The 14,340-nt window shown below is 38.7% G+C and overlaps 1 protein-coding gene across 1 annotated transcript; it reads left to right on the plus strand.

Annotated features, from left to right (window-relative positions):
* The first annotated feature begins 13,671 nt into the window (after nucleotides 1-13,671).
* On the plus strand, nucleotides 13,672-14,340 carry LOC130736336 (ethylene-responsive transcription factor 11-like). The gene has a single exon (XM_057588174.1). It carries the CDS (start codon nucleotides 13,672-13,674, stop codon nucleotides 14,338-14,340), a length of 669 nt encoding a protein of 222 aa, XP_057444157.1.

Consider the following 14,340-nt stretch of genomic DNA (forward strand, 5'->3'; position numbering starts at 1 on the left):
AATGAATAAGAGAAGTTCTAACATTTCTCTGAAGATTTTTGGAATTAGTTTCCGTCGTGTCCTAAAGTGTAAATTAGCTATTTACTAGTGTCTTTGACCTAGGCTTAGGCGAATATTAGTCGTGCTATAACTCTTATCGGTTTTGATACAATCCTTGAACTTTTCCTGAACCTTCTCCTTCATAAATCTATTTCATCCAATAAACTCTCGTTTAGGTTTCCCTTCACGATACATCGAACTTATTCGTTAATAAGGAATTTCACTAATTTATTCTAAGCTTAAAATCTTGGGTCTCACAGAGGAGGCCTTGGAGGCACGTGGACTATGAGTCGGGTATTGGGCGTGATCATTGAGTCTGTTCTTGGGGGTGAGCCGAGTTTGTTTATAGGGTTCGAACCTAACCTAGAGACCTTCTTGTTGTGTTGACTCGGGGGTGGTCGAACACTAGTTTAGTAATTATGTTTTAATTTGAAAGAATCATTGTACGCTTCCAAAACTTTTATTAATAAAATGAATTATTCAGTCTATTCACTCATGTCACTACTTCCTTACTTGTTAAGCTATATTTAAAAAGGTTTTTATTTCGGAAAAATTTTATTCACATTTTCAAAAAGATTAATAAAGTGACCCCGAGATTTTGGGATGTTACGACTTGGGCCCATTCCCTCAAGTCCTTCAAGGGTCCATATCATCAGCTGATACTCAAAGTTGCGGGCCCTCTAAAGTTGGTGACCCCTTGTACCAATCTACTTTATGCATAAACGACGTCGGTGCCCCTCCCTTGTATTTAGATCAGAGTGATATCGGTTCCCCTATTTCTGACACCCCCAACATTGGTTAACCTAGTATTTATCTCAAACGCAACCTACCAAAGAAATACTCCAAATCAAAGAGAGGTAGCGCTCAGTCTCGAGGCGTCTTGGCTGGAGTAACGCCGAGAATCACGAGGCAAAGCACAAGTGCATCGAGCCCCCTGTTTGATTCCTATGTTCCCATCTCTCCAAAACTCTTGCAAGAGCTCGACGTGCTTTCTCGGTGGGATCCTCTGTGGGGGTGGTATTTGAATGTTCTGAAGAAGAAGCTTTTGTTAGGCAAATCCAAGCTCATAGGCCAAGCTCCTAACCGCTACTCCTGGTGGGCAGAACATGGGTGCCGCAGAATGTAAGAGGCTTCGGGAAATCCACGAAAAGAAGAGCTGCTAAGAAGCAAATTAGAAAAATTAGGCCTGAGATGCAGTGCGTGCGAGCTTTGTTTTCTTTTGTTCTTGTGATGTTGGGTGGTGTACTGTCAGCATGTTTCGGTTTGTCCTAGAGGAAAGTCCCTTGGGGTGCTTTTTGGAGGTGTTGTTGATAGCATTTGTGTTATGCGTGCTCTAGCGCCGGTTTGTCCTTTTGTTACTGTTTTTGTATTTCCACCTCTTCTTGCTGTTTTTTTCTTACAAGAGAAAAATGAATATTACTAAAGCAAAGAGCATAAATCAGCTCCCACCAAACAAGTCAGATACAAAGCAATAAAGCATAACCTTCTGAAAACCCCCAAATGCTAAAAAATCTATGGTAGGTGCCTCATCAAAACCTTATTTAGAGAAAACCCAAAGGGAAAAATCCTAAATAAGGAAAAAGAGTATACCAAACCAAAGAGAGCCCATCAAATACAATCATAATCAATTCACACCATCATAGCAATCTAATTATCCCAAACAAAAACCTCTATAAACCAATGAAACTAAACTCAATCCTTTCCTTTATAATCCAATCTGCAATACTTAGCTGCACAACACCGGAATTCCTTGTCTTGTATACCACCCACGAGCCAAAGCGTAACAAACAGACTTCCTAACCCGTCAACCATGAAATATGGTTTGCATAGCTGCTACTAAAACAGAGCTCCTCAAGATTGGGCCAAAACTACAGGGTCACACAAACACCAAACAGGTTCCACTCGATCACATCCACCTTTGGCCAGAAAATCAGCAAACCAATTGCCTTCCCTCAATAAACGAACCACCCCCACACATCCCACCACCTGCAGTAAAAAATCCATCAAATTAAACTCATTTTGCATCATCCATGGCCTTGAAGACTTGTTATGGACCCAACCAACTACAAGCAGACAATCACTTTCAATCAATACATTAAACAACGCATACTGTTGACAGAACAATAAAGTGTGTAATATTGCCAACACTTCAGCCTCATAAGCAAACTTCTCCCCCACATTCTTGGAAAAACAACCAAGAACCTTCCAATGCGCATTCCTCACTACACCTCCTACCCCAGCCACACCTGGACTCCCTCGAGAAGAACCATCAACATTGAACTTAAGCACAGAACCTGTGGGTGGATGCCAACGCTGAGCCACACGAACCTTGCGGGGAGTGACCACCTTAATGTTTTCAAAATTCTGCTCAAATTGGAAAGCATCATAAGGGCAACCCTGCCACATCGCTTTAATCCATCATGAAATCCAAATAAAGATAAAATCCCAGATGCATTGAAGAGAGTAATTTTTCTAGTTGAAAATTATATCATTTCTATGTAGCCAAACTGACCAGCAAACCGAAAACGGCAGCACATCCCACACCAATTTATCAGTCTTATGCCTAAAACCTTCACACTGTTCCATCAAGCTGTCCAATGATGCAGGAAGAGCAGCTGCACAACCCTCACGATTCAGCAAAGCTGACCATAATGGCCAAATCAACGAACAATGTATTAATAAATGATCAGTAGTTTCACTACCACCATTACACAAGCTACATGCTACGCCCCCTTCCACATGAATCCCTCTCCTCACTAAATTAGCTCGCGTCGCAATTCTGTTCCGGCGGGCTTGCCACACAAACAAAGCCACCTTTAGAGGCAACACCAATCGGAGGCTCTTTGAGGCATGCACAGCAACATATTCGAACCATCTTGCTTCCACCGCTGCACACACCCCTTTCACAGAATAATTTCCAACTTGGTCACCCTTCCAGATGATTCGATCATTCCCCACCGCAGGTATAATTCTCTGTAAAGATGCCATAAAACGATCAAACTGCTCCTGTTCCCAATCAAAACATTCTCTACGATAAGGAATGGACCAATGCCATGAACCCTCTCGCACAACGCCTAATTCAGATACATCAGCAGATTTACAAAGTGCTAAAGCAAACACTCGCAGGAATTGAGACCTCAAAGCCTCCTCCCCACACCAAGAATCATCCCAAAAACGCACCCCCTCACCCGTGCCAACCTAAACAGCCAAACCTTCCCTGAATTTCTTAAACACTAAGCTGCCCCCTCTATATACAGAAAGAATATCTGCTACCACCAATGACCCCCTCCTAAATACCAAGTCTTTCCACATAGGTAGCACAAACCTATCACTCAAACCATACTTGTTCACAAAAATCCTTCTCCATAAAGCCTACGGTTCACGACTACACCGCCATATCCATTTGAGTAACATGGCCTGATTCTTCCATTCTAAAAATCCCAATCCCAAACCCCCATACTTCTTCCCTTTACACACCTCTTCCCACGCCACCCATGCACCTTGGAGTGTCCCGCAACACCACCCCACAAAAAGCGAAACATCATCTTTTTCCAAATCAGCAATAACCCCCTTTGGTGCCTTAAAAAGAGCCATGAAATACAAGGGTACTGCCGCCAACACAGATTTTAGCATGACAAGTCGTCCACTTAGAGACAAATGATGGGAATTCCACCCGCTTAATTTCAATTGCATTCTACTCACCACTGATTGCCAAAAACACCGCCTCCTAGGATTACCACCAAGAGGCAAACCCAGGTACACAAATGGAATAGAACCAATTCGAAAACTTGTTATTTCAGAAGCCATATTAACACACTCCTCCAACACATTCACCCCTATCACCTCAGACATAGACACGTTAAGCTTTAAACCTAAGGTAAACAAAAAGGACTCCAAAGCATCCATCAGTCACAATACCTGACACATATCCGCCTCACAAAATAAAAGAACATCATCTGCAAACTACAGATGATTTACCCGAATATCCGGAGCCACTTCAACACCACACGGAGAAGGACCCTCCAAGCACTGGTTTAACATGCAAGACATTCCATTAACTACAATATTAAACAGCAAGGGAGAGAGAGGATCCCCTTGCCGTAATCCCCTCTCTATTGCAAAGAACTCTGATGGAGACCCATTCACAAGCACTGCCAAGGTGGCCGAGGAAACACAACACTACATCCACCCAATCCACCGTTCTCCAAAACTCATGGCATCCATCATGTCAAATAAGCTTCGCCACTCTATGCTATCATAAGCCTTAGAAAAATCAAGCTTAAACATCAAACCTCCACCCTCTCTCTGACGCAACGTATCCACCACCTCAGATGCTATAAAACAACAATCTGCTATCTGACGACCCTGAGTGAAAGCAAACTGGTTCTGAGTCAAGATATGAGGGATCACCTCCCGCAAACGTAAAGACAGGACCTTTGAAATCAGCTTATAAGTACTCCCAATTAAGCTGATTGGCCTGTAATCAGGTATGGTTCCCGTGTGTTTCCCAGGCTTTGGAATTAATGAAATAAAAGCTGAATTCAGACCCCGGACCAGCTTACTATGACTATGAAACTCCTGAAACAAGCGCACCACATCGTGTTTAACTACGTGCCAGAATTTCCTATAAAATTCCATTCCAAATCCGCCTGGAGCTTTGTTCCCTTCACAATTTCTAATAGCCTCCCATATTTCCGCCTCTGTAAAAGGGACCTCCAATAATCTGTTCTGGGTACCAGTGACCTGTAAAATTCTTCCATTTCTCAACTGTGATCGTTACACCGAGGAGCTCTTGAAAAAGCCTTGAAAGTGAGACTTGATTGCATTTTTTAGTTCCTCAGGCCGCGAAAACACTCTTCCTTCCATCTCAATTGATGAAATATTCTTTCGAAGACGGCGAGCTTTGCATACCTTATGAAAAAACTTGGAATTTTTATCTCCCACCCGCAACCAGCGCAAGCGAGATTTCTGAAGCCAAGCACTTTCCTCCACCCTATAAGCGGCACTCTGTAACTTTTCTTGAGATTTTTCTCTTGATTTTATTTATATAATATATCTTCATCTTTCAAAAAATAGTGAGGGAAGTTAATCAACTAATAACAGTAGTCAAAAGAGGGGCTCATTCTCGATGACTGACAACAGTCTTCCCTAGTCTTAATCACAACGCTTGACTCGTCCACCACGAGATTTACCTCTTGTTCTTCACTCCCTTCCCTTGTCGTTGAGAAAGAAGCAGTATACATCTCTGTTAGTATGCGACATGGAAGCATATTGCTCATCAAGCACATGAATAGGAGAAACTAGATGTTAGACCCGCGCGTTGAGCGGACATTATTAAATTTGTTTTAGTAAAATGATGTATATTTTAAAACACAAATGAAATGCTAAATGTTATAAAATAGTAAGTTAAAATATGAAATGCCATTTAGCTAGCTGTTTGTTGTACTTTGCTTTCACAGGTTCTTTTTTACTTGTTGTGTGTTGACTCTTATTCCTCTTTTATTATATATTGTTCTCTTTTTTCGAAAAAAAAATTAATAATATGAAAAATTATATTATATTTTTTATTTATAAAAAATTTTTATTAATGAATTAAGTTTTTTTAACAATTTATATTTATGCACTATAAAAAATTAAGTTAGTTGCATGATTTATTGTTAGTTCTACTTTTATGTAAGCTTTTAATTATTACCAAATACTATTAGTAATGACACAATTACTAAAAAGTACGCATTTCATAAAATGTTATGAATATTCTTAGATTATATAGATAAAAACATATATAGATAGTCAACATGTATTATATATATGTTTGTTACTAGTACTTTTGACCTGTGCGTTGCACGAGAGATATTCATATTTTTTTATCGTGTAACATTTTTGTTATGTTTATTGAAATATAATTTATGAATCAAAAGAAATAAAATTATTTTTTGGTATAGAAAAATAAAAATTTTAAAGTGTTTTTCCTTGTGGTGAATGTGTTTGTTTTTGTTTTGTAGACATGCAATCATTCTATTTATTTGTAATTTTTGTCTTTGTTTATCTAAATGTTGCATTATTTAGTTTAGATTCTTATTTAAAAATTTAATAGTTTATTGCAAAGAGTTGAAGTAACCTATATGAAGTTTATGATGGAGATGTCGTCAGTTTCAGGTTGTTGTTAGTTTGTTTGGTCTTCTTATTTTTTGTAGTTTTAATTTATTCTTTGGTTATGTTTCTTTAGGACATGAGTCTCAGTTCTATGACGTTTTGTTGGTTAAGACAGATTTTGTACGGCTTGATAGGGCCTTGTTTCATTGTTTTTTATTTCAAATGGAGACTGTGTCTAAGTATTCGTTTTGGGTTTTTTTGATGATGATGATAGGGGTTATTTGTTTGAAGTTCAAACATGCGTTTATGCTTGTGGGGTTTGTGATTGAAGTTTTGTGGATTTTTTATTTTAGTGGTAGAGTTTTTCCTAGCTTGTTTTGTTGGCATAATCACTTACAAATGTTGGAAAAAAATTTAAAAATAGACAATGAGAAAATCCTCAATTTTTTCTACTTAAATAATTACGTTGAGAATAACGATTGTTGTTCTACTTTTCCTGAAAAGAAAAACATAAAAAATATTTATATGAGTATAATTAATTTGATTAGACCGATGCAAATGTTATTTATTTTTGTATTTAATGATGTAAAGAGCTTACTAATAAAACATTGCGGATATATATTTGTAAATGATATTAACATTTAAAAGATTAGTATTAATATTACTTATTATATTCTATAATCCTATAATAAAATTATCATTTATGTCCTGTAACTAATATTAAACTTTTTTAATTAGTATGTAAATAATATATATTAACTAAAAACTTAAAAAATATATATCTAAGTGTAAGTGAAACAGTAAGATTATTGTGGCATTCATATCAAATTGAACAATAAAATCACAAACTTCAATTTATATAGAATAATATTAATATTTATTTTTGTATTTTATAAATCCGATAATTTTCCATGTCCTATCAAATTCAACAACAAATACTATACAAAGATTTTCACATACAAAGATTTTCTCATCTTTTCTTATTTTTGAGAGGGGATCTCACCTGAAAACTTTTGAGATTTTCTTACCCTTTTTAGTTTATTTGTTGTTGGTTTGATTAATTTCTCTTTATTTTGTTTTGAGGGGGTTTTGTGAGGGTTTTGCCCCTATTTTTTGATTCACCATGTCCAAGTCTCGAAAGCAACCTGCGAGTAGAAGGTTAAGGCCTCAACCCTTGCCTGAGTTCAAGATGACCAGGAAACTGCGGGTGATTTATGATGACCCTTATGCAACTGAATCATCTGATGATGAGTTTGAGTACCATCATTCAAGGGAGAAGAAGCCTAGGAAAATGAAAAGATGCATCACTGAGATTCCTCTTCCTCCTCTTGTTCCTGTCATTCCTGAACCTAGCTCCTTTGCTGAGAAGAAAATTGTAAAAGATCAAGGGTCAGAATTGAACTACAGTAGTTAGTGAGGACCTTATTGTAATATGTAGAAGTTAGTTAAAATGTCAGTTAGCATTCTGTTAGATACAGCTGGCAATTAGTTAGATACAGCTGGCAATTAGTTAGAAGCTAATCATAGTATAAATAGCTTCATCTCTTGTATCTTCGATAATTGATTGAATAATCAAAATCATTGTTCATCTTCTTCTTCCTTGTTAAGAAGAAACTCTTCTCTGATTTCTTTGATGGTATCAGAGCCCTAACCAGGGTTCTGCCATCACCAACTTCCGCAGCTATGGTGCGTCAAGCACAGATCAACAACAACAATGGCAATCCACAACAGCATGTGGTATTGGAACCAGCACAGAACCCGATTTCGCCCTACTACATCCATTCCGGAGAAAATCCCTCTGCAACAATGGTGTCACCTCCTCTCAATGGGAGAAACTACAATTCTTGGGCACGGTCAATGAAGCGTGCGTTGGTTGCGAAGAACAAATTCAAGTTCATCAATGGTGAGATTCCAGTTGCAGTGCCAGGAGATGCAAACTATGAGGCTTGGGATCGATGCAATAGCTTAATCCATTCTTGGATTCTCAATTCGGTAACTTCTTCCATAGCTAATAGCATAGTGTTTGTTGAAAATGCATGTGATGCCTGGAAGGATCTGCGTGATAGGTTTTCACAGGGAGATTTAGTTCGAATTGCAGAATTACAGAATGAAATAAGTAATTTGAAACAAAATACACTTTCTGTCAAGATGGATCAAGCATTATGTTTGTTATGCTGAATGAGTTCTGTTTAGAGGATAAGAGAAGGCTGCCAGTTTATGAGTACATGATATGGATTGAGACTTGAGAGCTGCGGACTATGAAGATTGCTACTGCTTATATACTGAATTTGATTTTCATCATTACAGTTTTTGTTTAGTTATATTTTCAAGCTGGATGTACTACTAAATACCACTTCCATCTTGCGGGGGGATATTAGAAATATAAGAATCACATTTAGTGATTAGGAATAGTTAGTTGATAGTTTGTTAGTAGTGAAATAGTTAGTTAGGAAGTTGTGCTATAAATAGCATACTCATTGTATTTTTCTATTATCAATTTTAATAATGAATGAATATTGGAATCAATTTTCCTATTCTCCCTTTTGCTATGTTTGGGATCCCATTGAAGAAATCCATGTGATTTCTAACATGGTATCAGAGCTCCAATGGAGCTTACCACCTCTTCCGCTGCCGTCGTCGCCGAGTTACGAGCGCTTCCTCCGACCTGCTCGACGTGGCTTCAAGCGCTGCCGCCGCAGCACCACTGCGAAATTATCTTCCTTCGATTTCTCTGATTTGATCGCTGATATTGGAGACATTGCTGCAGTTTCATCTTCTCCTTCATCGTTCCCTGATTCGATGGTGGTTTCTGATTCTCTAATGGTGCAAGAATCATTCGTGAAGGTTGAAGATGAGGATTCTATCTTGCATCCTCCAGTTCCTCCTTCCCCTGCGTGTTTTGATGCTGCCATGGATGAAACTATTTCTGAGAAGATTCTTGATCATTTTCCTGTTTCTTTCTTCGCCGATCGAGAAATCAAGATTCCGGCATGGAAACCGGCGATTGATCCGTTCGTTTTTGGAACTTTTAGCAAGGGTTACTTCGTTTCTTCTTCGCTGCTGGATTCATCATCAGGTCCAGATTCATCTTCGTCTTCGGCATCCTATGAATCGTCTTGTTCGTGTTCGTCGTTGAGTAGTTTGGTGAGACGTTTGCCTCTGGCAGTTCGCGATGCTACTACAACTTCCAATTCTGGTTCTTCGTCCTTCTCTGATTCAACAATGGATGAAGCCGTGCCTGAGAAAATTATTGAATCTTCCTCTTCATCAATTTCTGTCGTGGAAGAAGCCATTGCTTCTGATTCAGTGTCAACCACTGATCTTGGTGTAGCATCTTCCCTTACTTCGCATCTTTCGCTCTTTGCCGATCAAGATGTTCAATTGCTGGCGTGGAAACCAGCCACCAATGCTTATGTTTTTGGAAATTTCCAGTGAGGGTGTGATCAAGTTCTTCTCTGCAAATCTTGATGTCAAATCCTTTGCCTTCTATAGCTAAGGTTGTGTCTATAGCTATGCAGCATGAGAGACAATTCGAAACTGAAGATAATGATGATTCTAAAGCATTGGTTAATGCAGCAGAAGGGAAAAAGTCTTATGGTAAAGGAAAAGCTTCAAGCTCAGGTTCTGGTTCTGGCCATAATGGCTTCAATAAGTCCAGTTCTAGTTACAAGAATGCAGGAAAATACTGTACTCATTGCAAGAAGTCAGGGCATACTGTAGAAGTTTGTTATAGACTTCATGGTTATCCAACCACTTTCAAGCCTAAAGCTGGTTATAATAATGTTAGTCATGCTAACAATGCTTCTAGAGGTTATGACTCTGCAGATGATGCAGATGACAGTTCAGTTGTGCACAAAGACAATGTAGATCTTTTTACAGCTGATCAATACGAGAGAATCATGGCAATGATTCAACAAGCAACAGTTTCACAGAAGAATAGTGATCCAAAGAGTGCTTCAGTCAACCATGTGATCAGATCCAGAATTTCTGAGGCAGAAACATCAGGATATGGTAAGCATTCAGCCTTATCTTGTTCACAAAGATATAATACCAAAGATTGGATTATTGACTCTGGAGCTAGTGATCACATATGCTTTGACAGATTGAGTTTTAACACATTGAGTAGAATAAAACCTATTACAGTTAAATTACCCAATGGTGCATCTATACAGACTAGTTATGCTGGCACAGTTAAGCTTACTGATTTGATTCTGCTCACACATGTGTTGTTTGTGCCTGAATTTACATACAACTTGATATCAGTTCATAAGTTAGCCAAAGAAAATGTCTGTGAAGTAATCTTTGGTGAAATTACTTGTTTTGTTCAGGATGTTCAAACCAAGAGGAGGATTGGTTTGGGTAGCTTACAAGAAGATGAGTTGTACCATTTGGTTGTGACTAGTCCTTCTAGTATTTGTTTTTCTGTAAAAAATGTACATACTGAAATAAATGGTTCAGGACAAGTGATTCCTGCTAGTGCATTGTGGCACTTTAGGCTAGGACACTTGTCACATGATAGGATTCATGCCTTAAATGCAATGTATTCAGCTATTACTGTAAATAAATCACTTGTATGTGATATTTGTCATTTGGCAAAACAAAAGAAGAAAATGTTTTCAGACAGTTTACATAATGCAAAAGATTGTTTTGATCTTGTCCATATGGATATTTGGGGACCAATTGCTATTCCTTCTGTACATAATCATAAATACTTTTTAACTGTCCTGGATGATCATAGTAGATTTGTATGGATAGTGTTGCTCAAGAGTAAGGCAGAGGTTCAACAACAAGTTAAGAATTTTGTTGCCTTGGTCCAAACACAGTTTGGTAAAACTGTTAAGACAGTCAGAAGTGATAATGGGCCAGAGTTCATTTTACCAGCCTTTTATTCTGCTCAGGGCATTGTTCATCAGAGAAGTTGTGTTTATACCCCTCAGCAGAATGGGAGGGTGGAGCGAAAGCATCAGCACATACTTAATATAGCTAGGGCTTTGCTTTATCAATTCAATTTGCCTAAGAAGATGTGGAGTTATGCAGTTTTACATGCAGTTTATCTTATGAATAGAATACCAAGTAAAGTGTTGAATAATAAGTCACCTCATGATTTACTCTTTGGAGAGAAAGCAGATTTGCAGTTACTTAAAGTCTTTGGTTCATTATGCTTTGCTAGCACTCAGGATTTCAACAGGTCAAAGTTAGAACCAAGAGCCAGAAAATGTGTCTTTTTGGGTTTTAAGCAAGGGGTCAAAGGTTATGTACTGTTAGATTTAAATTCTCATGAAATCTTTATTTCTAGAGATGTGGTTTTTCATGAATGTGTTCTACCTTATAAGAGTTCAACATCACAGCCCTGGACTTGCTTAGAATTACAAGAGCAGAGTAAAGATACAGCTGGTATTATTAGTTCTGATTCTTCAGAAGAGGTTCTTGAGACTAGAAGTTCTGTTCCAGTTACTGATCCAGAGCCAATAACTTCATCCCAGACTGAGGAGTTGACTTCTTTATCATCTCAGCAAGTTGTTTTACATGCTAAAGATACAGAAGAAAATAGTGCTGAAGATGCATCTAATCTCAGAAGGTCAACTAGAGCTGTAAAAAGGCCAACTTATTTGCAAGGATTTCAATACAACTCACTACCTACTAGAAGTAGCACAGCTCATAGTATTTCTCATCACTACTCTCATGACAAGTTATCTTCTGCACATCAATCTTATGTCTGTAATATGACTGCAGATCAAGAACCAACGACTTTTGCAGAAGCAAGTAAACATTCACAGTGGCAAGAGGCAATGCAAGCAGAAATTACAGCATTAGAGAAGAATGGAACTTGGAAGCTTGTAGATTTACCTCAGGGAGTGAAGCCTATAGGTAGCAAGTGGGTTTACAGAATTAAGAGGAATGCAGATGGTAGCCTTGCTAGATATAAAGCAAGATTAGTAGCAAAAGGGTATAATCAAGTGGAAGGCTTGGATTATTTTGATACTTTCTCCCCTATAGCAAAGCTTACCACTGTTAGAGTTATCTTAGCTCTAGCTGCTGCACAAAACTGGCATTTGCATCAATTAGATGTAGATAATGCTTTCCTACATGGTACTCTTGATGAAGATGTTTATATGAGTGTACCAGTCGGAGTGTCCTCTACAAAGCCTAATCAAGTCTGCAAGTTACAGAAATCATTATATGGGCTGAAACAAGCAAGTAGGAAGTGGTATGAAAAATTGTCTTTTCATCTCAAGGGACTTGGTTACATGCAAACAGCTTCAGATCACTCCCTATTTGTGAAATTTCAAGGTGCTCATTTTACTGGACTCCTTGTTTATGTGGATGATGTGATTTTATTTGGAAATTATCTTGCTGAGTTTCAAACAGTGAAAGATTCATTACAGCAAGCTTTTGGTATTAAGGATCTAGGGATTTTGAAGTATTTCCTTGGTTTGGAAGTAGCTCATTCTTCTTTGGGAATTTCTCTTTGTCAAAGAAAATATTGTTTAGATCTTTTACAAGAAACTGGCACATTAGGTAGCAAACCAGTTTCCACTCCAATGGATCCAGGATCTAAATTAGCACATGATCAGGGTGAACCTTCTACAGATGCAGTTGCATATAGAAGATTAGTAGGGAGATTACTCTATCTTACTACTACAAGACCCAATATTTCATATGCTACCCAACAACTGAGTCAGTTCATGAGTAATCCCATGGATATTCATCACAAGGCAGCATTAAGGGTTCTGAGGTTTTTGAAAGCATCCCCTGGTTTAGGTCTCTTCTTTCCTAGGAGTACTCCTATCACTATTCAAGGGTATTCAGATGCTGATTGGGCAGGCTGCTCAGATACACGCAGGTCAATTTCAGGATATTGTTTTTACCTTGGTGGTTCTTTAGTTTCATGGAAAGCCAAGAAGCAAACCACAGTTTCTCGCTCCTCAAGTGAAGCTGAATATAGAGCTTTGGCCTATGCTACTTGTGAACTACAATGGTTACTTTATCTACTTCAGGACTTGCAGATTGTTTGTGCAAAGACCCCAGTTTTATTTTGTGACAATCAAAGTGCATTGTATATTGCAGCCAATCCTGTCTTTCATGAGAGGACAAAACATCTAGAGATTGATTGTCATGTTGTGAGAGAGAAGTTGCAAGCTGGAGTGCTTAAGCTCTTGCCCATTCCTACTGCTCTTCAAGTAGCTGATATCTTCACTAAATCACTTCAGCCACGAGTCTTCCAAGGGTTTGTTGCCAAATTAGGCATGGTCAACATCTTTCGCTCTTCAGCTTGAGGGAGGGTGTAAAAGATCAAGGGTCAGAATTGAACTACAGTAGTTAGTGAGGACCTTATTGTAATATGTAGAAGTTAGTTAAAATGTCAGTTAGCATTCTGTTAGATACAGCTGGCAATTAGGTAGATACAGCTGGCAATTAGTTAGAAGCTAATCATAGTATAAATAGCTTCATCTCTTGTATCTTCGATAATTGATTGAATAATCAAAATCACTGTTCATCTTCTTCTTCACTCTTCTATGATTTCTTTGAAAAATCAACATGAACAGCAACAATGTTGTTGAGGTTCACAACAAGAAGAGGGTTTCAACCCAGAACCCTTCAACAAGGAGGCAACCCTCTTGCAAATACAGAGGTGTTCGACAGAGGAAGTGGGGGAAATGGGCTGCAGAGATTCGTGACCCGTTCAAAGGTGCCCGTCTCTGGTTAGGCACTTACAACACTGCTGAAGAGGCTTCTCAAGCCTATGAGAACAAGAGGCTCGAATTTGAAGCCATGGCAAAGGCTCTTGTACCCAACAATGGTCGGTCTTCTGTTAAGGGTTCTGCTTCAAACTCTTCCTCTTCTGCTGCTGTAGGTGCTGTCAGTGCTGCTGCTCCTGCTGCTGAAGGTTCTGCATCAGAGAAATCATCTTCTGGTGCTGATGTTTCTGATAGCATGTTCTCACACCCATCACCTTCCTCTGTGCTTGATGTGGATGCCTCAGCTAACAATTTGATTGAGAATGGTGATAGTTCTAGTAATGAAGCTTCTGATGCTGAGGCCACTGAGGCCTATGACATGGTTGCTGAATTGGCTGGTCTAGAAATACCAGACTTGAGTCTTCTGACCTTGCCTCCTTCACAACCACCAACTGTTGCTGATGCTGTTGTTCCAACTGGCTCTGAGCCAAACCCTGTGCTTGATTTTGATTTCATATTGATTGTCTAG

The sequence above is a fragment of the Lotus japonicus genome, chromosome 2, assembly GCF_012489685.1.
Source record: "Lotus japonicus ecotype B-129 chromosome 2, LjGifu_v1.2".
Lineage (NCBI taxonomy): Eukaryota > Viridiplantae > Streptophyta > Magnoliopsida > Fabales > Fabaceae > Lotus > Lotus japonicus.